This window comes from Nomascus leucogenys, chromosome 6 (assembly GCF_006542625.1).
Source record: "Nomascus leucogenys isolate Asia chromosome 6, Asia_NLE_v1, whole genome shotgun sequence".
Taxonomy (NCBI): domain Eukaryota; kingdom Metazoa; phylum Chordata; class Mammalia; order Primates; family Hylobatidae; genus Nomascus; species Nomascus leucogenys.
The window spans coordinates 98,419,756-98,444,163 of record NC_044386.1 but is presented as its reverse complement, the minus strand read 5'-3'; the positions used below and the strand labels follow the sequence as shown (position 1 = coordinate 98,444,163).

The 24,408-nt window shown below is 52.9% G+C and overlaps 1 protein-coding gene across 1 annotated transcript; it reads left to right on the top strand.

The window, feature by feature from the left end:
* Positions 1-243: 243 nt before the first annotated feature.
* Positions 244-24,084, top strand: CTSH (cathepsin H). Its single transcript, XM_003275470.4, has 12 exons — positions 244-439; positions 6,249-6,280; positions 8,005-8,110; positions 11,602-11,672; positions 12,277-12,381; positions 14,840-14,926; positions 15,787-15,842; positions 17,772-17,853; positions 19,510-19,578; positions 21,834-21,940; positions 22,741-22,866; positions 23,643-24,084. Exons 1-12 carry the CDS (start codon positions 349-351, stop codon positions 23,716-23,718), a joined length of 1,008 nt encoding a protein of 335 aa, XP_003275518.1. The 5' UTR covers positions 244-348; the 3' UTR covers positions 23,719-24,084.
* The last annotated feature ends 324 nt before the right edge of the window (positions 24,085-24,408 follow it).

Here is a 24,408-nt window from a genome sequence, read left to right as displayed (position 1 = left end):
GGGAGAGGCCAGGCTGAGACCTCCCCGCGCGGTGCCAGCCAGTCCAGGCAGATCAAGGACTCAGCCAGGCCTGATAGCCAGGCAAGCCCTTCCTCCCGGAGGAGATGAGGGAGCGACGCGGCCGGGCGATAGGCGAACTAGAGCTGGCGGGTTAGTCGGCTCCGCCCCTTCCCGCGAGCCCGGCCCGGGGGTAGTCCCGCCCACCCCGGCCCGCGCTCGCTCCGCCCCGCCCCGCCCCGCGCTCGTGCCACCGCCCCGCGCTCGTGCCGCCCCCCCCACTCCCAGTCGCCTCTCTGGGCCGCCGCCTCCGCGGACACTGAGCGCCAGAGCCCAGCCGCCACCGCCGCGATGTGGGCCACGCTGCCGCTGCTCTGCGCCGGGGCCTGGCTCCTGGGAGCCCCCGTCTGCGGTGCCGCCGAACTGTCCGTGAACTCCTTAGGTACGCAGAGGGGGCGCCGCCCGAGAGGGTGCTAGCACGTCCTAGAGTGGACGCCGGGAGAACTTGGCCAGGGGCGCACTGGGCTCCGGAGGAACGGGGCAGAGCTTTCCCCGGTGAGAGGCCAGGGACTCTGCGTGCTGGCACAGGGAGGGGTAAACTGCATTATAGGCGGGGGTCTCGGAGGGTGGGCGGCTTGTAGGACCAGAGGAGCAGATGGGCTGAGTGTCCAGGGTCCCACTTAGCCAGGTGGCTCTCCAGCCTAGAATACCAAAGGAGCCCGCAGCTCCTTCCGCCTTCCCCAACTGGAGACACAGAGTGTCACACAGAGGACTCTGATCTGTCCCTGCCAGAGGTCAGCAAGGACTTCCCAGCCTTCTCTAGCAGCTTCCCCCGGGACTTGGCACACAGGGGATCCCCGTAGTGTCTTGGGAGTCCCATCTGTAGAGTAGGTTGGACGGGCTGTTTGGAAGAGTGAATCCCTGTGCAACGGCACCAGGGAAAGCACTCAGACCAGCAGCGCTTTTAACCGCACCCCAGGGCCCAGGGTGTCAGGTGGACCCCCAGGTCTCCTCTTGTTGGCCAGGTTGGCTGCGACTGGTCCAGCTTCGTGCTGCCCTTGCATCCTGTCTACTGCCCGGGCTCAGGCACCTCCCCTGGCTGAAGGCAAGGAGCCTGCCCTTCCCTACTGCCTCCCTCCTTTCCTACTGCCCCTGGTCCAAGCCTCAGCCCACAGGCTCTGAACTTAAAGACCACCTGCCCCCTTCACAGAGAAAAGTAGCCAAGAAACAACCCGAGGAGCCATGAACCTATAGCGAGGGGGTGCCCTGAGCTCTGGAGGAACAGGACAGGGCTTTCCCCCAGCTAGAGGCTCAGGGGATGGGACAGAGATCACTGAGGCTGAATCTGGGCCACAGGGTTGCCTCATTCCTTCCCACCTATTTATTAAAAAGGCCCCCCAGCCTTGCAAACCTCAGTGGGCGCCCAGCTCCAGGTCAGTTCCCGCCTAAGGAAAACCTAGCTGCCCCAAGCGAGGGCTGCCTGGAGAAGGCTGGCGCTGAGAGGCTGTCTGAATTCCAGAGCAGGGCTTGGCAAACTTTTTCTGTAAAAGACCAGACGGTAAATAACTTAGGCTTTATGGTGGTCTCTGTAGCAACTACTAACTCTGCCGTGGTAGTGTGATAGCAAAACCACAGATTGTATGTAAGTGAGTGAGTGTAACTGGGTTCTAATAAATGATTTTTATGGCCACTGAAATTTCAGTTTCAAATGATTTTGGGTGCTACGAAATATATTTCTTCTAACCATTTAAAAGTGTAAGAAACTGTTTGTAGCTCAGGAGCTGTACAAAAACAGGAGCCAGGGGCCGGGTGCGGTGGCTCACACCTGTAATCTCAGCACTTTGGGAGACCGAGGCAGTCGGATCACTTTAGGTCAGGAGTTCGAGACCAGCCTGGCCAACATGGTGAAACCCTGTCTCTACTAAAAATACAAAAATTAGCTGGGTGTGGTAGCCAGACGCCTGTAATCGCAGGTACTCGGGAGGCTGGGGCAGGAGAATCACTTGAAACCGAGAGGTGGTGATCACTCCAGCCTGGGTGACAGAGTAAGACTCCATCTAAAACAAACAAACAAACAAACAGGGGAATACTGTCGTTTCCTGAAACCTGCTCTAAATCCAGGCAAGGCATTATGGCACTTTTAAAAGTCTTGACTAGATTGAAATGGATCTATTTGAGGGTATGGCACGGTTCACCAGCAGATTATTCTGGCCTCAGAATAATCTCCCCAGAGGCAAACTGGTAGTCAATTGTCCTAAACTCAAACCCTGCCTCCAACTCTTGTCCTGAGTTGAGGTCTGTTTTCCTCTAAAGCCCTCAGCTGCAGCAGGAAACTTAATCAAGATTTAGAATCCCCTGAAACCCTAAAGGGAGCCACGTTGGGGAAATGTGCATTTTCCCCAGGGAAAATGGCCATAGATTGGTCTCTGGAACAGGTTCGAGACCCAAAAACGGAGATCTAAATGCTGTGTAGTAGTGATCTTCACACTGGAGGTATGGATCCTTGGGGAAACACAAAGATATTTCAAGTGATGCCGGCAGAGAGTGTCCTGGGAATCCATTTACAGACCTTTTATTTCCAAATGTCCTCTTCGTTAAAACTGGGAGAGAGCCGCTGAAGGCAAGGAGGAACCTCTTTCCTCTCATTCAATCTGAACCTGAACCCATGGGTATAAAAACAATAGGGACGGCAAACAAAAAGACAAAACGGTAATAAATCGTCCATATCTGGCATTCTCAATTCCTCAAGGAAACTGAATTGGAGAGGACTTCATGGGGATATCAGCTGATGGGGTCCTAAAAATAACGTTGAGTGAGGCCAGGCATAGGGGCTCACGCCTGGGATCCCAGCACTTTGGGAGACCAAGGTGGGTGGATCACCTGAGGTCAGAAGTTTCAGACCAGATTGGCTAACATGGTGAAACCCCATCTCTACTAAAAATATAAAAATTAGCCGGGCATGGTGGTAGGCACCTGTAATCCCAGCTACTTGGGAGGCTGAGATAGAATTGCTTGAACCAGGGAGGTGGAGGTTGCAGTGAGCCGATATCATGCCACTGCCCTCCAGCCTGGGCAACAGAGCCAGCCTCCGTCTAAAAAAGAAAGAAAGAGAGAAAGAAGAGAAAGAGAGAGAAAGAAAGAAAGGAAAAGAAAGGAAAGAAAGAAAGAAAGAAAGAAAGAAAGAAAGAAAGAAAGAAAGAAAGAAAGAAAGAAAGAAAGAAAAGAAAGGAAGGAAAGAAAGAAAGTTGAGTGATAGAGCACCATGGGATTGGATGCATAGAAAGGAGTGCAAAGAATTAAGTGGCATTGCTCTTAAAAACTGCCTCCATTCCCAGCTGCTTGTTTGAGCGGGTTTCCCAGCCCTTTGACCTATAAGAAACAAAAATAAGACCAGAATTAATGCTGAACCTTTTCTCAACCAAACAATATTCACTCATGAAAATATAAATCCCTTGCGGGGGATGGATAGTAGAGTCCTGTTTATCTCATTAAGAGATGCATTTCTGATACGATTTTACTTTTGATGTTTAACAATTACTTTTCATAATGTATAATATATTTGAAATGTTTTAATCAGTTGGGACACTAATAATAATTATGATTACCCAATCCAGAATATATATATATATTTTTTTTGAGACGGAGTCTTGCTCTGTCACCCAGGCTGGAGTGCAGTGGCGCAATCTCGGCTGGCTGCAAGCCCCGCCTCCTGGGTTCACGCCATTCTCCTGCCTCAGCCTCCTGAGGAGCTGGGACTACAGGCGCCCGCCACCACGCCCGGCTAATTTTTTTTTTTGTATTTTTAGTAGAGTCGAGGTTTCACGGTGTTAGCCAGGATGGTCTCAATCTTCTGACCTCATGATCTGCCCGTCTCAGCCTCTCAAAGTGCTGGGATTACAGGCATGAGCCACTGCGCCCGGCTCCAGAATAAATTTTTATAATATTCACAGATGTATGGGTCACAGGTAGTAAAAATAATTTTTTTTTTTTTTTAGACAGAGTCTCGCTTTGTTGCCCAGGCTGGAGTGCAGTGGCACGATCTCGGCTACTGCAACCTCTGCCTCCCGGGTTCAAGCAATTCTTCTGCCTCAGCCTCCCAAGTAGCTGGGACTACAGGTGCATGCCACCATGCCTGGCTAATTTTTGTATTTTTAGTAGCGATAAGGTTTCACCATGTTGGCCAGGCTGGTCTCAAACTCCTGACCTCATGATCCACCCACCTCAGCCTCCCAAAGTGCTGGGATTACAGGCACGAGCCACGGCACCCAGCCAAAATAAATAATTTAAATTTAAACTTTTTGTTGTTGTTGCAGAAAAGAATGTGAAGGTGATCAAGTATAAAAATATATGTTCCCTTAGGATAAAATTCTGCCAGGTGGGGATGGAGATAGGTGTTCAAGGAGAAAAAGAAACTCTGTATAATATCTGACTTTTTTGTTTTGTTTTCTTTATTTGAGATGGAGTTTCGCTCTTGTCACCCAGGCTGGAGTGCAGTGGCACGATCTCGGCTCACAGCAGCCTCCGCCTCCCGGGTTCAAGCGATCCTCCTGCCTCAGCCTCCTGAGTAGCTGGGATTACAGGCGCCCGCCACCATGCCCAGCTAATTTTTGTATTTTTAGTAGAGATGGGGTTTCGCCATGTTGGCCAAGTTGGTCATGAGCTCCTGACCTCAGGTGATCTGCCCACCTCGGCCTCCCAAAGTGCTGGGATTACAGGTGTGAGCCACCGCACCCAGCCTAAATACCTGACTCTTATAGAAAAGTTTGTTCATGTTATTGATGGTGGATATCAAATCATCACGGTATTTAGATTCCACTGGCTAGCTTTAAAAGAATGATATAACAATCTTATTTTTAGAGATTTTTTTTTTTTTTTGAGACAAGGCCTCACTCCTGTCACCCAGGTGAGAATGCAGTGGCGCTATCACAGCTCATTGCAGCCTCAACCTCCCGGGCTCAAGTGATCCTCCCGTCTAATTTGTTTTATATTTCTGTAGAGACGAGGTCTCACTTTGTTGCCCAGACTGGTCCCAAACTCCTAGGCTCAAGGGATTTGCCTGTGTCCGCCTCCCAAAGTACTGAGATTATAGGCTTGGGCCACACTGCCAGGCTTTATTTTTAAATCTCAGTATTTATAAGTTGGAATATGTCTTTGGAGGTATTCAAATTTAAAATGAAATGTTTAGATAAGAACATACATGGGGAAATATGGCAGGAATCCAAAAACGAATGGCTGGCCTGCTTTTGTAAAATATTTTGTCTTGTTTGTTTTATTATGTTTTTGATAATATCTATACATATTTGGGGGTACATGTGAGGTTTCGTTTTTGTGAAGTCTTGCAGCAACGCAGTCCTACCCATTAATGTTCACACTCGCTGTGGCTGCCTCTGAGCCACAGGGGCAGAGTTGAGTGGTTGTGGCAGAGGCCATATAGACGCAAAGCCTGAAATAGTTACTACCTGTCCCCATAAGGAAAAACAGTGCTTGCCCTTGGAATAGATAGGTTTGGTTTTTGTTGTTGTTGTTTTTGTTTTTGAGATGGAGTCTCTCTCTGTCGCCCAGGCTGGAGTGCAGTGGCACGATCTCAGCTCACTGCAACCTCCACCTCCCAGGTTCAAGCAATTCTCCAGCCTCAGCCTCCTGAGTAGCTGAGTAGGTGGCACATACCACCATACCCAGCTAATTTTTATATTTTTGTGGAGACGGGTTTTTGCCACGTTGGCCAAGCTGGTCTTGAACTCCTGAACACAGGCAATCGGCCGGCCTCGGCCTCCCAAAATGCTGGGATTACAGGCATGAGCCACCGTGCCCAGCTGGAGTAGATAGCTTTTTAAATTAACTTCTTACCGAAATATAACATCATACAGAAAGGGGCACAAATCATTGAGTATGCATTTCCACAAATTTTCGCAATCTAAACACACTCAGTTAACCAGCGCCCAGATGAAGAAACAGGACATGAGCAGCACCGCAGAAGTGCTTTCTGCGCCCCCACCCAGTAGGCATAACCACCATCCTGACTTTCAGCACCATTGACTAATTAGTGTATACTTTTTCACGTTAACTTGGGGTACAGAACCAGGAAGAGTCGGAGTTTCTTTTTGCATTCTGCATTATAGAACACCGTTTTTGGTGTTTTAAATTTAGCCCAGTTTTCGAAAATGCAAATCAGTTCTACAGTGCCCTACTTTGCTATAGACTCAACGTTACTGTGATGCACCCAGACCTAATCTTTTTTTTTCTTTTTACAGAGAAGTTTCACTTCAAGTCATGGATGTCTAAGGTCAGTGCCCAACTTCTTCTTTCTGAAGTTTTTCATTTCACAAAGTTTCCTGTTATCAAACCAAACTGTCCCAGATTTGAGACAATGAAAAAGGGAATTTCCAACTTTGCCTAGTGGGGCCTTTCCAGACGTTGAATTGGCCAAACACTGGGAAAGATGCAGTTAAGTAAATTCCTTCCAAATAGTGGTCCCAAGTGATTACCTTGGCTGACAGCCTTCCAAGCCCTGGGATTCATTTCTGTATTTTGTTTTCAAAGCACATTGTGGAGAATGTAAATTAGTACAACCATTGTAAAAAAACAGTATGGAGGTTCTATCAAAAACTCAAAACAAAACTACCGTATGACCCAGCAAGCCTGCTACTGAGTATATATCCAAAAGAAAGGAAATTAGTATAATGGAGAGATATCTGCACCCTCATGTTTATTGCAGAACTAGTCACAATAGCCAAGATATGGAATCAACCTAAGTGCCTATCAATGGGTAAAGCAAATGTGGTGTATATACACAATGGAATATTATTCAGCCGTAAAAAAGAATGAAATTCTGTCATTTGCAGCAACATGGATAGAACTGGAGGTCATTATGTTTAGTGAAATAAGCCAAGCATAGAAAGGCAAATATTGCATGTTCTCACTCATATGTGGGAGACAAAAAAGTGGATCTCATGAAGAAAGACAGTAGAATGGTGACTACCAGAGGCTAGGAAGGGCAGGGAAGCAGGGATGAAGGTAAACTGATTCATAAGTACAAAAAAAATTTTTTTTTTTTTTTGAGACAGAGTCTCACTCTGTCACCCAGGCTGAAGTGCAGTGGCACACTCTCGGCTCACTGCAACCTCCACCCTCTGGGTTCAAGCGATTCTTATGCCTCAGCCTCCTGAGTAGCTGGGATTACAAGTGCCTGCCACCATGCCCGGCTAATTTTTGTATTTTTAGTAGAGATGGGGGTTCGCCATGTTGGCCAGGTGGGTCTTGAACTCCTGACCTCAGGTGATCCACCCGCCTCATCCTCCCAAAGTGCTGGGATTACAGGTGTGAGCCACTGCGCCTGTCCCAAAAATAATTAGATAGAATAAATGAGACCAAGTGTTCAACAAACAAGTAGATTTGACTGTAGTAAGCAATCATTTATTGTGTATTTCCAAATAGCTAGTAGAGAATAATTTGAATGTTCCCACCATAAAGAAATGTTTAAAGTAAAGGATATCCCAGTTACCTTGATTTGATTATTACACATTATATGAATGTATCGAAATATTACATGTACCAAAAAAAGTACATCAGTTATATATCAATAAAAAATTATACACATTTGTTTTTAGAAAACCAAAGCACACTGTGTACTGGTTGCAGAATCAGTTGGAGAACACCAGTGCATGTGCTTTTGAAAAATGGTGATTTTTGCTGTAAACTTGACCCAGCACCAGCAGTGGCGTCCAGGAGTGCCCCGCATGTGGCAGGTTTGTTCACCAGTGCCTCTTGGACCGCAAGCTGACTTTGACGCAGCTGCATGGTCTTCATTCTGGCCACAGGTCCCTGAAAACGGGGTTGTTTTGTAACTTCCCAAATTTCTCAGCAGTGCCCTGCCCATTAACACAGATTTGGCCTGAGAATCATAGCAGAAAGAAAACTTTCATCTTTCCTCTTATGAAAACAAAAAGGTCTCCCTCTAGGGAGCTGCAGCCTGTTTCCATGACTTGCTGCTGGCGTGTTTTGTTTTAGCACCATAAGACATACAGCACGGAGGAGTACCACCACAGGCTGCAGATGTTTGCCAGCAACTGGAGGAAGATAAACGCCCACAACAATGGGAACCACACATTTAAAAGTACGTGGAACGCCTTCCTTCCTGGAAGGATGTCAGTTAGTGACCCAGCCCATGAAAGGGCCCGCTGGGGGCTGGTGGGTGGAGGGAGCAGAAGCCCAGGCTCTGAAGCTGTGTTTGGCTGACCTCAGATTGTGGCTCCGCTGTTACTCTCTGTGTAATGTGGGATCATAAATTTGGGACAAAGCCGGTACCCCTCTGGGTGGTTGTGAAGTTTACAAGAGACTCTGTAGAAGCCGCTGCCCCGTTCCTGCCATCTGAGGGTCCAGCCTGGAAGCCAAGGTCTGCCTTTGGATTGTTGCAGGGGGTAGGGGTTGCTCATGGGCTCAGAGCAGCCCCTGGGAGCATCTGCCTTCACTCCGGTGTAATTTCACGAGAAACTCACACACACGCCCAGCGTATTTGCTGAGGACTCTGAGAAATATTGGTAGTTGACTAAATTGGTAATAAAGGCATCAAGCATGAGCTGGAAGGAAACTTGGGCTTGAACCTCATTTCTGCCCAGTCCTAGCCTGTGACCTTCAGGGATGCTATCATGGGCAGTAAAGAGGAAATTGAGGCCAGATGTGGTGGCCCACACCTATAATCCCTAAAGATGGGGTCAGGAGTTCGAGACCAGCCTGACCAACATGGCAAAACCCCATCTCTACTAAAAATACAAAAATTAGCCGGGCATGGTGGCAGGTGCCTGTAGTCCCAGCTACTAGGGAAGCTGAGGCAGGAGAATCGCTTGAACCCGGGAGGCAGAGGTTGCAGTGAGCCGAGATCACGCCACTGCCTCCAGCCTGGGTGACAGAGCGAGACTCTGTCTCAAAAAAAAAAAAAAAAAAAAAGCTTCCTTCCTTCCTTCCTTCCTTCCTTCCTTCCTTCCTTCTTTCTTTCTTTTGTTCCCTCTGTGGCCCAGGCTGGAGTACACTCGGCTCACCGCAGACTCCCTGCCTCCGGCTCCCGTGATGCTCCTGCCCTGGCCTGCGGGCTGCCTGAGATTGCTGGCGCGCCCCACCACCCCTCCCTCGTTTTTCTCCTTTGGCTGGAGGCGCGGTTTCGCCATGTCGGCCAGCCTAGTCTCCAGCTCCTGACCTACAGTGGTCTGCCCGCCTCGGCCTCCCCAGGTGCTGGGACTGCAGACGGAGGCTCGCTCACTCGGTGCTCGGTGTTGCCCGGGCTGGAGTGCGGTGGCGTGGTCTTGGCTCGCTGCAGCCTCCGCCTCCCACTTGGCCTCCCAGGGTGCTGGGATTGCAGCCTCTGCCCGGCCGCCCCGTCTGGGAAGTGAGGAGCACCTCTGCCCGGCCGCCCCGTCTGGGAAGAAGTGAGGAGCGCCTCTGCCCGGCCGCCCCGTCTGGGAAGTAAGGAGCGCCTCTGCCCGGCCACCCATCGTCTGGGATGTGAGGAGCGCCTCTGCCCGGCCACCCCGTCTAGGAAGTGAGGAGCGTCTCTGCCCAGCCACCCCATCTGGGAAGAAGTGAGGAGCGCCTCTGCCCGGCTGCCCCGTCTGGGAAGTGAGGAGCGCCTCTGCGCAGCCGCCCTGTCTGGGAAGTGAGGAGCGCCTCTGCCCGGCCGCCCCATCTGGGATGTGAGGAGCGCCTCTGCCAGGCCGCCCCGTCTGGGAAGTGAGGAGCCCCTCTGCCCGGCCACCCATCGTCTGGGATGTGGGGAGCGCCTCTGCCCAGCCACCCCGTCTAGGAAGTGAGGAGCGTCCCTGCCCGGCCACCCCGTCTGGGAAGAAGTGAGGAGCGCCTCTGCGCGGCCGCCCTGTCTGGGAAGTGAGGAGCGCCTCCGCCCGGCCGCCCCGTCTGGGAAGTGAGGAGCGCCTCCGCCCGGCCGCCCCGTCTGGGAAGTGAGGAGCGCCTCGCCCGGCCGCCCCGTCTGGGAAGTGAGGAGCGCCTCTGCCCGGCCGCCCCGTCTGGGAAGTGAGGAGCGCCTCTGCCCGGCCGCCCCGTCTGGGAACAAGTGAGGAGCGCCTCTGCCCGGCCACCCCGTCTGGGAAGTGAGGAGCGCCTCTGTGCAGCCGCCCCGTCTGAGAAGTGAGGAGCGCCTCTGCCCGGCCGCCCCTTCTGTGATGTGAGGAGCGTCTCTGCCTGGCCGCCCCGTCTGGGAAGTGAGGAGCGCCTCTGCCCGGCCGCCCCATCTGGGAAGTGAGGAGCGCCTCTGCCCGGCTGCCCCGTCCGGGAAGTGAGGAGCCCCTCTGCCCGGCCGCCACCCCATCTAGGAAGTGAGGAGCGTCTCTGCCCGGCCGCCCCATCTGGGAAGAAGTGAGGAGCGTCTCTGCCCGGCCGCCCCGTCTGGGAAGAAGTGAGGAGCGCCTCTGCCCGGCCACCCCGTCTGGGAAGAAGTGAGGAACGCCTCTGCCCGGCCGCCCCGTCTGGGAAGAAGTGAGGAGCGCCTCAGCCCGGCCACCCCGTCTGGGAAGTGAGGAGCGCCTCTGCATGGCCGCCCCTTCTGGGATGTGAGGAGCGCCTCTGCCCGGCCGCCCTGTCTGGGATGTGAGGAGCGCCTCTGCCCGGCTGCCCCGTCTGGGAGGTCTACCACAGAGGCCAGAAGCAATGTGGGGGCTGGACATGGTGGCTCACGCCTGTAGTCCCAGTACTCTGGAAGGCCAAGGCGGGTTGATCACTTGAGGCTAGGAGTTCGAGGCCAGCCTGGCCAACATGGCGAAACATGAAAAACACAACTGACAAACCAACCAACCAACCAAGCGACAACAAAACAGGTCTACCCTGGAGTCATACTCTAATTTTTTCTATTTTCCTCCCTTTCTGATCCTTTATCCCACTTTCTTTTTCTTCCTCTTCCTTCTCCTTCTTTTTTGTCAAATAGAGGATTGAGTTATTATCATTGATCCATACAAAGTCCCTCTCTCATTTATTTTCTTTAATTCCCACCCCCCATTTCTATTCCCCGCCTTCCCATGTGCAACCTTCCTAATATGTTTGATATGCATCTTTTTGTTTGTATGTACTTTTAGAAAATGTTTATTGTTTTGTGTGCAAAAAAAAATTAAAAATAAAAAATAAAAAGAAAAAAAAAAGAAGGAAAGGAAGAAAGGGAAAACCACAGTTCCAGCCTCAAAAAAAAGAAAAAAAAAAAGCAGAAATGATCACGCATCCCTCCTGGGGCTGCGTAGAGACCAAATTAGGCAGAGGTGGGAAGGCCCCTGGCACCAGTGGAGTGGTTCTTTACCTAGCCATCCATCAGACTCACGAGGGGAGTATCTAAAAAAGTAAGTGCCCAGGCCCCATCCCAGACCAACTGCATTAGCATCTCTGGAGTGCAGCCTGGACATCTATCCCATTGAAAAAGCTCCCCAGGTATTTTGGCAGCACTGTAAGGGCTGATCTTAGTATACTGAATTATGTCAAATACAAAAACTTAAAGGAGATGGGTTGCAGTGGTTCTAAATAGGACACAGGGAAACAGGAGGTCTCATCACTTTTTCTTGTTTCTTAGTGATTCACTAACTGCTTCTGTTTTGGTTTTTTCCTTCTCTTTTGTAGTGGCACTGAACCAATTTTCAGACATGAGCTTTGCTGAAATAAAACACAAGTATCTTTGGTCAGAGCCTCAGGTAGGTATAATTCATTGCAACCAAATCTGAATCCTTTTACTGAAAGCTTTGGAATAAATTTGGAGCCTGCTCTGCTTCTAGGCAGATTCAGTCCCATCCCCAGATGCAGCCGAGGGTATCCCCAGATTCTTTGTGGGAACCAGAGGAGTCAGCTCTCAGCAGTTCCTCAGTCCAGGCCCATGGCCTTAGCATTGTGGACCCTTAACTTAGGGCTACCAGATTAATATATAGATACTCAGTTAAAAATGGATTTCAGATAAACAACAAGTAATTCTTCACCATAAGTATATTCTAAATATTGCACAGGATATACTTACACTACAGAGTTATTTGTTGTTTACCTGAAATTCAAATTTAACTAGGTGAGCTGTATTTTTATTTGCTACATCTGTCTACCCTATCCTAACGCTCTGGACTCTCAAGGGGACAAGTCATTTAGCATTTGGGACCAGTAGACAGGAGAGGGAAGGTTCTGACAGCTGCAGCCTTTCTCATTCTCTCTTGGTGATTCCATTTTTATACATTTCTTCTTGTTGTTGTCAGAAAAGTTTTTGGTTTTTGGTTTTATTTATTTTCCTGAAAATATTGTGTTTGATTGTTCCAGAATTGCTCAGCCACCAAAAGTAACTACCTTCGAGGTACTGGTCCCTACCCACCTTCCATGGACTGGCGGAAAAAAGGAAATTTTGTCTCACCTGTGAAAAATCAGGTATGCCTGGCAATCTCCATCCTCTCCCTGCAAAACAGCCACACTCCCAGACAATACACCAGGAAGAACAACTCGAAAGGTCCACAAAACCTCCACAAGCACATCCCTGCCTCTCTTTCCCCTCAGCATCTCTCCAGCCCTCTTCCTTTGAGGGGCCAGGGAGGTCAGCACTTCTCTAGGCTGCTCTGGAGGATGCAAAAGTTCCTCTTTATTGGGCTAAAGTTTACTCCTTTCCTTCCCCATGCCCCAGATTTTCCCATTGGTCCCAGGTCTCTCCTACAGAGCCATCCAAAACGTTACGTTCCCTGTGCCCATCTGGACACCAGAACCCCATGCATCTCCTCTTCCCGCCTCCATCTTCTCTGAGCCACCAGGGTCCAGCCCCTGCCCTGGCTGGCCGCCTCCCTCTGGTTAGTCCATGTGTCATGCATCAGCAAGCTTCTCATGGCAGGGGCTGGCCTCCATGGCCCTCGCTGTGGGGCACAGAGGGCTTGGCAAGGTGAGAGGCCCCGCCTTCCTCCATGGGGGAGCGGTCTGGGGGGGGGGGGTCTCAGCACAGGCCCTGTCCCAGAGAGTCTTGACCCTGCCCGCGCTGTTCTCCCAGCCTGCTGCGGCCCCTCCCCTAGCAGGGAACCTGCCGTGGCCTTCTTCAGAAAGATGCCGACCTCTGGACTCTAGGAAATATGAGGTGAAGGTTTCCTTCCTGGAAACTCCTGGCTTTCCATCGAAATTCTCCACGAGAAATGTTTTTTCACTTTCCAAAACGCCATGCAGCACAGCTTTAAATCCTCCCGGGCTTGCAGTGTTCCTGGCGCCTGCCAAGTGCTGGATGTTTAATTAGCACCAGGAGCCAAAGCAAACCTCCCCTTGCAGCAGGAGGTGGAGTAGAAGCCTGCCTTTGCCCCTGTGACCTTTTTAGACCCTCTGAGAACCACATGACAATTCAGAGCAACACGTAACCTAAACCTGCTCACCACTTGGACAGGTGGGAAAGAGAAGCCCCCTAAGAATTTTCCAGGTCCTCCTGTTAACTGATCCTGGGCCATCAGGCAGGACGCAGCCGGCTGGGCTAAGGGAGCGGAATGAGGTGCTTCCTGTCGCAGATGTGTGCCGTCTCTTACTGTGGCCACTGTGTGGGGATAGAGATGGACAGCAGCCACAGCGTCCATCAGCTCAGTACCCTCCTTGAGAGTTTCTCACTTTATAGAGGGGGAGCCTGAGAGGGAGGGTGGTTTGCCTGAGGTCCAAGATAAGTAAGTGACAAAGGGGACTCAAAACCAGGCCCCTGCCCCAAGTCTAGCACCCAAAGGTCAGCCGAGCTCCGCCTTCTTCAGCAGTGAGCATAGTCTCCCCGAAGTGGCCACGCCTCCCTCGTTGACTGTCTCAGGGACCCTCTCACCAGGCCGTCCCTCCCTTCCCCAGCTGAGAGAGATATGTGAAGGGAAGAGATTGGGTGAGGCCAGTGTGAACCTGGGGTGATGACCTGGGAGGCAGGAAGGGGACTTAGAGACATTCCAGCTTCTACTTCAGAAGTAGAAGCTGGAAGACTGAACCAGCAAGGTGAGGAGACAGAGATGAACCTGAGAGAAATCCTTACAGCAGCCACCAGCACTGTGCCCACGGGGGTGACTGCCTGACCAGCAGGATCTGACCTAACCCTGCTAGCACCCTGTAAGCAGGAACCCTCGCCATTCCCACTTTACAAGCAATGAAGCCAAGGCTTCGAGAGGGGGAGTGACTTGCCCGGGTCACCCACCTGGTGTGTGGCAGAGCTGGGATGTGAACCAGGCAGGCAGGCTGCAGCCCCCCACACCTAACCGTCATGTTACTCTGGAGGTGTTGTGAATAAGGGGCTTGGCAGCGGCAATGAACTGTCAGAAGGTGGGGAGATGGGTGGATGGGGCGGGTCCCCCAGAGTCTGGGGTGTCAGGGGTGTCTGGCTGGGGTTGTCTGGCAGTTAGTTGGATGTCTGAGTCTGAGTGGAGGTCAGCACTGGGCTAGGGTTTGGGGAGCTGTTTAACAGGACTGTGGGCAGAATGAGACTGGAGGGGGAAAGGTGAGAGAAGGTTCTAAAAACGGAACTTTGGGGCATCCTTCTGCGGGGAACCAGTGGGGAAAAGAGGAGCCAGCTGAAGATCGAGAAGGAAGAGAGTTAGAAGACTGTAGAATGGGGTAGGGGACTCCAGGCCCTGGCAGGATGGTGGGGATTGGCCACCAAGAGGTGGGGATTGGGAGTCCACAGGCGCTGGTCAGAGGCCACCTGCTGCTCCTGCTCCTTTGCAAGCCTCTCAGGACTTGTGAGACTCAGAATGAACGGATCTGGAACAGGGCTTTGTAAACTGTCAAGGCACCTGGGGACTCGGGGGCTCTGGCAGGGTCAGCAGAGGAAGGCAGAAGGCAGGGCTGTCTCACGGCGTCCCTGTCACTGATGTCCTCTGCCCTCCCCTGGCCTTTCCAGGGTGCCTGCGGCAGTTGCTGGACTTTCTCCACCACAGGGGCCCTGGAGTCTGCAATCGCCATCGCAACTGGGAAGATGCTGTCCTTGGTAAGAAATCAGCCGCAGGCCACCCCCTGCAGAGGACACCCCATCCTGATGCAGGCCAGGCCTGGGCCTTTGGTTTCCCTGGAGCATTTGCAAAGGGCGCTGTTTCAGGTGGACCCAGATGCCCCAGCCTTGTGGACATCTGGCATGAGAATCTCAATTGATGCTTTTCCCGGGAAGGATCTGAGTTTATTAAGGAATCGGCCCAAGGGCTCATTCCTAGATGAGTGGTTGTCCTTAGCTTGACAGCCTGGAGCCCTCCCCGCGGAGGGGTTCAGAAGGGGGGAGCCTTCCTGGTGGGTAGGCAACTAGGAGCTACACCCTTCCCAGCAGCCTCAGTTGTCTTCATGAGGGAAGAGCCAGGACCTATGCATCCATCCCCTCGCCCACAAGAGAGGGATGATGCCCCTGAAGGAACTGTCCTACCCCTGCCTCTGTGTAGAAAGGAGGGACAGTGCACAGCCGGCCTGGTGACACCATGAGGACCCTGGGTTGTGGACAGGTGAGGGTAGGGTCTCTGGCTGGGCCTGTTCCCCACATCCTATACACTGCTGTGGGACCCCACGCTCTGCATCGTATGGGCACACCTACGGGGCAGGGGTTTGGACCCAACAGCCCTTGCCCCCTCTCACCTTCCCTGGCTGCCCCTGCTTACTGAGCCCCTCGCGACATGTGCCAGCTGCTGGGCTGGCACTGCAGGACATACAGCAACTGTCCCTGCCCTTGGGGAGTTTATAATTTGGTCACTTTGACACAGCACTGATGGGGCCTCAGATGTGGCTCAGCCAGGGAGGCTCTGCGCCTCCGCCAAAGCCTTGATGGCTTCTCAGCTCACAGGTCACTGGGTTGTGTCCTTCTTCCAGGCCGAACAGCAGCTGGTGGACTGCGCCCAGGACTTCAATAATCACGGCTGCCAAGGGTACGTCTCTGACCAGAAGGGGCCCAAAACCTTCTCATTTCCCACTGACCGCTTCGACAGGATCCAGTGTATGCTGGCTCTGCCACAGATACAACCCACCACTGCCCTGGGTGATGGCAAAATGGTCTCTGTTGTACAGGGGCGGTCACCTCACGTGGCCGGGTCTCATAGCCAGGACAGGGCAGAGCTGGAATCTGAGTCCAGGCCTCCGTCCTCTCTCCACTCTATCACCTGGCTCTCCACAGTGCAGTTGGCCTCACCCGCCACCAAGGCCTCTGGGAGTGTGGCCAAAAGAATTGAATAGAGTGAGCAACACACCATTATACATCATCCTCCAAACCCGAGATCCACACACAGATACAGGGTTAGCCTTTAGATGAACTCACTAAAGTCCCAGCCTCCCAAGCTCATTGTGCCCTGTGAGGGTGAGGTGGCTGTACGTTAAGGGCTGTACCTTGCCTGGACCTGCTTTCCCGGCCCACTGTAAAGCAGGTTGCCAGGAATTTGCCGACATTTCTACAGTGACTCTAGCCCTCCCTTCATGCAGTGCTCTGAGACATTTCTGTGGTCTTTGCTCACCTGGCACATGGTGTGCATAAAGCCAGGCTCTTGCGGTGCCCTGCCTCAGCTCCCCTCCACCTCCCTGGGGCACGTCCCTCTTCCAGACCCTAGCCCCTCTGAGCTGGCTCTTCCTCCTGCAGGGAGCCGTGCTGCAGCCAAGTCCTAGGGACCCAGGGGTGATGTTATAGCCTGCTGTCAGATCCACCATCATGCTCAGTGTCCTCTCACTTTTGGTCTGTTTCCACTCCACAGCTTAGAAACCCGGCCCATAACAAGAGTCTGACATTAGGGCACTCTGGGGTCCCACTGTTTTTATTTTTATTTTTTTATTGTTATTTTTATTTATTTATTTGAGATGGAGTCTCGCTCTGTTGCCCAGGCTGGAGTGCAGTGGTGCAATCTCGGCTCACTGCAAGCTCCACCTCCCGGGTTCATGCCATTCTCCTGCCTCAGCCTCCCAGGGAGCTGGGATTACAGGCGTGCGCCACCACGCCTGGCTGCTTTTTGTATTTTTAGTAGAGACAGTTTCACCATGTTGGCCAGGCTAGTCTCGAACCCCTGACCTCAGGTGACCCGCCCGCCTTGGCCTCCCAAAGTGCTGGGATTACAGGTGTGAGCCACTACATCCAGCCTGTTTTTCAAAGGAGTCTGTTTGCTTTGGTTCACGACAGTACTTCCTTTTCTCATTCATACAGCAAATATAACAGAGCACCCGCTGTGTGTAGGCCCTGGGGATACAGTGCTCAGCAGAACTGGAGAAGTGGGCATTCTGGCAGGCTGAGAGAGACCACGGTCAAGGCGGTGTGGAATGCTATGGAGAGAAACAGAGAAGGGACAGGGATTGCTGGGCAGCTGCTGAGTTTTTGTTTATTCTGGGAGGCCATGTGATGTAGAAAAAGATCCACTTTTGGAACCACTTCCCAGCTTTAGCTGTGTGGCCCTGGCCAGGTTATCCAGCCTCTTTGCCTCAGCAAATGACGGTATCCGCCACACAGGGTCTACACAAGGGGTCAGGGAGTCATGCCTGGGAAGCACCTGCCCAAGGGCTCGGCTGTGGCGATGACGGTGCTCTGGGCTGATGCTGTTGACCACGGTATGGGGCTGTGCACTCCTGACAGAGCGGCTGGCCTTGAGGGGTCTCTATCCCACTGAGGCACGTTTGGGCTGGTCCTTGGACTCCGGTGGCCTCACCTGAGTTTGCTGAGTCTTATCCCAAGGCCAGGCCTCTCAGAGACCCCCTCTGCCACTGGGACATGCCCAACCAAGTCCCCAGCCTGCCAAGCCAGATATCTCGCCGCGCCAGTCCCCGAGGGCCCCGCCTCTATCAGGACGGCCCCAGGTGGGTTCACCTGTGTGTACTTCTTGCAGGGGTCTCCCCAGCCAGGCTTTCGAGTACATCCTGTACAACAAGGGGATCATGGGTGAAGACACCTACCCCTACCAGGGCAAGGTAACTCCAACAGCCTCCACTCTGTCTTCTTGGCGTACAGCACGCCTAGCTTCACTCCCTCCCCAGCCTTGGAAGACATCCCTTCTCCCCCCACCTCCCTCCAGCCGGAATTCTCACAATTGTCTATTCTCTCCAAATTCTTCCTTCCCCTCCTCCACCCACCTAAGCCCACTGCTCTCACCAGTCCAGGGGCCTCTTATTCTCACCCCATACCCACTCTGCGGCACCATCTCTCTCCTTCCTGAGCCAGCCTTCTCAGGACCCCTTCTTCCCCCCACCTGCCCCATCTTCCTGGCTCCTCTCCCTCCTGCCATGAGCACCATCCTTTCGCCTCTCGCCTCTGTCCATGCAGTTGGCCTCTTGTGCCAAGGACTCTTTGGGGGCCCACCCCCACCCCTACCCTATCAAGGCTGCCAGGCCTCCCACCATCACCTCCGCCCAGCCTGGCCACAGCCAAGCACCTTGTCTTTCCCTGAGACTTGTTGCTCCTCCTTTATTTCCCCTCATGGTGATGAGCAGCACTGGCCTCCCTCAGAATTTCCTGGGTGTCCATAGTCCTGTCAGGCCAGTCCCCCACCCTGCCGCCAGCCTGCTGACCACCATAGACCTCACACGACTCCCTTGGCCCATCTGTGTCGCTGACCACTCAGACCGGGGCCTCCATCCAGACCCCTGGGGGTGGCCTCCCCCAGGCCTCTCAGACCCAGCTCAGACCCCACGCCTGCCTCAATCAGAACACCGCAGATGCTCCATGCAGCCTTCGGGAGAAAGCCCACACTCCAACTCAGTCTCCCTGTCTCTTTTACTCTCCTTTATTTTATTTTATTTTATTTATTTTATATTTTATTTTATTTTATTTATTTTATTTTTTTGAGACGGAGTCTTGCTCTGTTGCCCAGGCTGAAGTGCAGTGGTGCAATCTCGGCTCACTGCAACCTCCACCTCCCAAGTTCAGGCAGTTATCTGCCTCAGCCTCCCGAGTAGTTGGGATTACAGGCACCTGCCACCACGCCCAGCTAATTTTTTATATTTTTAGTAGATACAGGGTTTCACCATCTTGGCCAGACTGGTATTGAACTCCTGGCCTCGTGATCTACCCGCCTCGGCCTCCCAAAGTGCTGTGATTACAGGCGTGAGCCACCGTGCCTGGCCAACTCTCCCTTCTTAACCTCACGCCCAGGCCCAGCCGCATGCTGGTTCCTAAATGCCAGGTCCTACCCTCCCTCCAGTCCTGTCCCTTGTCCTGCTGCCTTCTCTCCTGCCGTGAAAGGGCTGTGCTTCCCACCTTGTGACCTTACCCCTGCACCTGCCTCTTGCCAGCATTGTTTCCTGGGCTGAGACTGTCCCCACTCCCCTGCCACACAGGCTCTGACTCGGCCTCCACTTCTCAGCGAGTTTCCTCAGGCCGGGTGAGGCCCCTCCTCAGGCTCCCACCACACACCATGTGTGCCCACCTCTGCCAAAGCCAGCACAGGACCATCTGCTACCAGACCCTAAGCTCCTTGAGGACAAGGATGCTGTAATTCCCCCTGAAATTATCCCATCCCCCAGGCCCTGGCACATCTTGTTTTGTTTAGTAAATGTTATTGAACTGTGTGGGGAGGCTGAGACTTCAGGTCCCTAACCTGTATTTCATGCCCTTTGCATCCTCAATAGGATGGTTATTGCAAGTTCCGACCTGGAAAGGCCATCGGCTTTGTCAAGGATGTAGCCAACATCACAATCGTGAGTGCCAATCCCCCTCTGGGGTGGGGAATGTGTCCTGATGAGGAGGCCTCTCTCACGCTGTCGGATAGCCAACAGGCCCAGCAAGGCAGCCCTTCTGGCAGCACATCCCTTTGATGAGTTCATATTATCACTGGGTCTCAGTCGCTGTGATGGTGGCGAGGCAGGAGATGGGAGGAAGAGCGTAAACTGGCAGGCAGGCGCTCTGGTTCTGAACTCCAGATCCACACATGCCTTCATTCTTGTCGTTCTATTTTCTTGCCTGTAAAATGCAAGCAATTGTCCACATCCTGCAGAAGAGGGCATGAGCACATGCTTGACACAGTGTGTGTGAGACTGAGGAGGGTGAGTGTGTCACTCAGGATGAGCCAGGTTCTGTTGCAATAACAACCGTGCCCAATCTGCATGGCTGACAATAGTCAAAGGGTGTGTGGCACTCCTGCGCCCATGCACAGCTTAGGGAGGGTGGTGTGTGCTCGGTGTCATTGGCCTCACGCCAGGACTAGAGGGAAAGAGGGTGGTAAATGATGCCCTAGCTCTAAAGCCAAAACAAGTCGCCCAGTCACAGTTGACCTCAAGTGAATAGGGAAGTGTGGTCTTACCCTGATTCTCTCAGAGAGAACTGGAACGTGAATGAACGCGCTCATGACACCAGTGTGCATGCGTGCAAGGGTGTGTGAGGAGTGGAGGAATATCACTCAGGTTGTGTGTGTGCCCACGAATATATGTACAGTTCACAAACGTGATGTCTTGTAATGACAGCAGCTGCCATTTAGTTGAAGCATGTGCCAAGCTCTCAGCAGTAACATCCTTAACTTGATGGAGTACTTCTAGGTGCTGTACCAACCCTCAACACGCACTATCCCCTCTAGACCCGAACTGGCCCTAGGAGACGAGTATCCTTATTACCTCATTTGACAGATGAGGAAACAGGGGCTCTAAGTGGTTAAGTAACATGCCCAAGGCCACAGAGCTAGGAAATGGATGCTGGATTTGAACTAAGAATATGTCATTCCAGAACCAGGGCTCATTGCCTTGACAACATACAGCCCAAATCCTGTACTCAGGATGTCACCCTCTTCAGAATATTGCTGCTGTCACTCAAGCTGACTGCTCTGAGCCATGATATCCCACGGACAGGTGAATTGGGGCCTCAAAGGTATCCCTCTGCATGGTCCCCAGGAGAGCCTCATTGGTGACACCTGCAGGGCCCTGACAACCAGGCCAGAACTAGCATTCAGCCCTCTTGGGCAGGCCCATGGGGTGGAAATGGCGCCACCTGGAGAAGTCATCACCCCTGTGCTGGGCCGGCCTCTGTGCCCTCTGTGTCTCAGATATGCCCCGACCTGTTGGGCTCACAAGGCCTTGTCCACATACCAGGAAGGAGGGTACTCCCTTGCCAGGCAGCTGTTTGCTTTTCACAGCTGGGTCTCTGTCCACCCCTCTAGGGAGGCAGGACTGAGGGAGGCTGGGCGCCCCGTCCCTCCTGCACTTGCTTTCCTTCAGCAGGGCCCTGGCCTCAGCATAGGTAACTTCCACCCTCATTTCAGCTCCCAGAGGTCTCTTGGTTAGCGCACTTGAACCCAGCCACCCCCAACCCAGAAGCTCCAAAAAGTGCTGATGCCTGGGACCCACCCTGCAGATACTGTTGGTCTGGGGCACAGCCTGGACTTGGGGTTTTTTTAAGGTTCCGCATGGGGTTCTACCTGCTGCTGTCACCTGGTCTCTGCAGCTGTTCCAAAGCTGCAGCCTCCAGGAAGCCACCTTGACTTCCCCCCACCTACCTTCCCCCTTGGAGGGGACAGGTTCTACTCAGAAGGCACGCAGCCCTCAGATGGGTCTTCTCTTGTTTCCACCGCCATCTGGGACCTACTCGTCCATGGTTTATAACCCCTGTGTTCTAGCAGCAAAGCTTTGTAGACTCTGGGTTTATGGGTGTAGGGGTGAGAGCTGCTGGCCCAGGAGAGGACCTCAGGGAATGGGTGTGAATGACTGAATGAGTAGGTCCATGCTGTACCCCATGGTCCCTATCCCAGAGGGTGCAGGGTTTCCTAGGAGCAGAGTTGGGGAGAGGAACGAGAGATGGCCAGACAGACCCAGCCAGAGACGGGAAGGGAGAGAGGCCACAGTGGAGCTGGTTCTGGCCATCCATGCTGCTCTGGGCCTCTAGCCCCTACCTTGAGCAAAAGGCTGTACTGTGAAAGGAGTGGGGAGGTGACAGGCCGTGTGTGTCTGTCTCGGTCCTGTTTCCACAGTATGACGAGGAAGCGATGGTGGAGGCTGTGGCTCTCTACAACCCTGTGAGCTTTGCCTTTGAGGTGACTCAGGACTTCATGATGTATAGAAGGGGCATCTACTCCAGGTAAGTCGGGGTCCCAGGAGCCAGGAGGGACAGTGGGGAGGGGCTTGGTGGGCCTCCTCACACCCCACTCGTAGGACTTGGGCTCGCGGCCCAGACTCCTGTGTGTCGACCCTTCATGACACCTGCCAGGTGCTGGGCGTTTTGCACATCCCTCAGTGCAAATCCTCACACAGCCCCAAGGGCCAGGAGCCATGGCCTCTTCTCACAGCAAAGGTGAGAAGGTCAGAAGGAATACAACAGACACAGGCCAGTGAGAGCTAGGGCCAAAATTTGAGAGCTTTGTGCTCCTTAACAGAAGAGCTGCCTCCAGTTTAAAAAACCCATGTTCAGGCCAGGCGTGGTGGATCATGCCTGTACTCCCAGCACTTTGGGAGGCCGAGGTGGGTGGATCACCTGAGGTCAGGAGCTCGAGACCAACCTAGCCAACATGATGAAACCTCGTCTCTACCCAAAATACAAAAATTAACTGGGTGTGGTGGCGCACACCTGTAATCCCAGCTACTCGGGAGTCAGAGGCAGGAGAATCGTTTGAACCCTGGAGGTGGAGGTTGCAGTGAGCAGAGATCGCACCATTGCACTCCAGCCTGGGCAACAGAGTGAGACTCCGTCTCAAAAGAAAAAAAGAACTGAAAGGAGTTCTCTCACGGTGACTACACGTGATTAATTCACCACCTTACATGCCTCCCTGGTCCGCTGTGGGGAACATTGCTCTAAAGTGCTCAAAGAGGCGTTGTTGGATGGGACTGTCATTGCTTTTATCCTTTCCATGTGATCACCACTTTTTAAATTTTGTTTTCCAGTACTTCCTGCCATAAAACTCCAGACAAAGTAAACCATGCAGTACTGGCTGTTGGGTATGGAGAAAAAAATGGGATCCCTTACTGGATCGTGAAAAACTCTTGGGGTCCCCAGTGGGGAATGAACGGGTAAGCAGCTCCCAGGTCCCATTGCTGGGAGGGGGATGTTGCTCAGGCCTGGAGGCCCTGGGGGCATCACTTCCACCTCAGAGTTATGGCTTCCACAGACGAGCTGGGCAGCCAAGCCCTAGCCCAGGCCAGGGGGAAAGGGAGCATGAGAATGTAGCCTCTACATCTCCAAGCCCTCACAGGGCCCCAGGTCTTCAGGACGCTGCAGGGAGAGCAAGAGGCCAGCTGGCTCAGAAGGACGGCTAGGAAAACAGCTCAGAACTCAGAACTCTGCTGGCACGAAATCAGTGTCTGGGAGGGTCCATCTTTGAGAAATCAAGGCAACAAATGTACCCCAATCACTGACAGCCCCTCCTTCCAGGAGAAAAGGCTGGCATGGAGCGGCCTGGGTGTATATGCTGCTGTGCCTTTGTCCTGTCCTCCTCCCAGACTCCATGTCCTTGTCTGAAAAGGAGAGCTTTCGTGTTCCCTCGGGGTCCTGGTGATAAAATAGCTGTGTGAGGGCCCGGCCAGGGCTAAGAGGGGGCCCTTGGTAAATTTTTGGGAGAAGTGGGATATGGATCGTTCATTTGGCAGCTAAGGAGAGGGAAGAATGAATTCTTCACAAAGTCAGGTCCGTGATTTACCGGTGATCAAATAAGCTGAATGCTACTGTTTTATGAATAAATTTAGAGGGTCTCACCCCTGAAATCAGCTCTTGGTGAGCAGCAAAACATTCTAGAAAGGCCTGTGGTGGGGAGACCGCCGGCCGGGCCTCAGCTCCTTTCTCTGCCCAGGTACTTCCTCATCGAGCGCGGAAAGAACATGTGTGGCCTGGCCGCCTGCGCCTCCTACCCCATCCCTCTGGTGTGAGCCGTGGCAGCCGCAGCACGGACTGGCGGAGAAGGAGAGGAACGGGCAGCCTGGGCCTGGGTGGAAATCCTGCCCTGGAGGAAGTTGTGGGGAGATCCACTGGGACCCCCAGCATTCTGCCCTCACCTCTGTGCCCAGCCTGGAAACCTACAGACAAGGAGGAGTTCCACCATGAGCTCACCCGCGTCTATGACGCAAAGATCACCAGCCATGTGCCTTAGTGTCCTTCTTAACAGACTCAAACCACATGTACCACGAATATTCTTTCTGTCCAGAAGGGCTACTTTCCACATATAGAGCTCCAGGGACTCTCTTTTCTGTATTCGTTGTTCAATAAACATTGAGTGAGCACCTCCCCAGATGCAGCATGCTGGTCATGGGCCATGACTCAGACCAGGTCTGTCCTCGCCACTCAGTCTCCCAGGAGGGAGGCATCGGGGGGTGCCCAGGCTCTGGCTGGGAGGATGGTGGGGGTGCTGGCGGTATTGTCCACCAGATGGGGTATCCAGGAGGAAGAGCAGGCTTAATTTGAGATCTTGACTATTTGCCCCAAACCTGAGTGGGGAGGTGAGGAGGGAGGAGAAAAATGGGCCAAGCTGCGGCAGAGGCAGGATTCAAACACACAATGTCAGCCCAGAAGCCTGTACTTCTCTGTGTGGCCTCCCCAGTCTCAGCTGCCTACCCCTACTC

Bases quoted from the DNA above. Each gene is read 5' to 3' on its own strand.
- CTSH (XM_003275470.4), top strand. From the start codon at position 349: ATGTGGGCCACGCTGCCGCTGCTCTGCGCCGGGGCCTGGCTCCTGGGA. The intron at 11,673-12,276 runs GTAGGTATAATT...TGATTGTTCCAG, and splicing joins ATCTTTGGTCAGAGCCTCAG to AATTGCTCAGCCACCAAAAG. The intron at 19,579-21,833 runs GTGAGTGCCAAT...CTGTTTCCACAG, and splicing joins ATGTAGCCAACATCACAATC to TATGACGAGGAAGCGATGGT.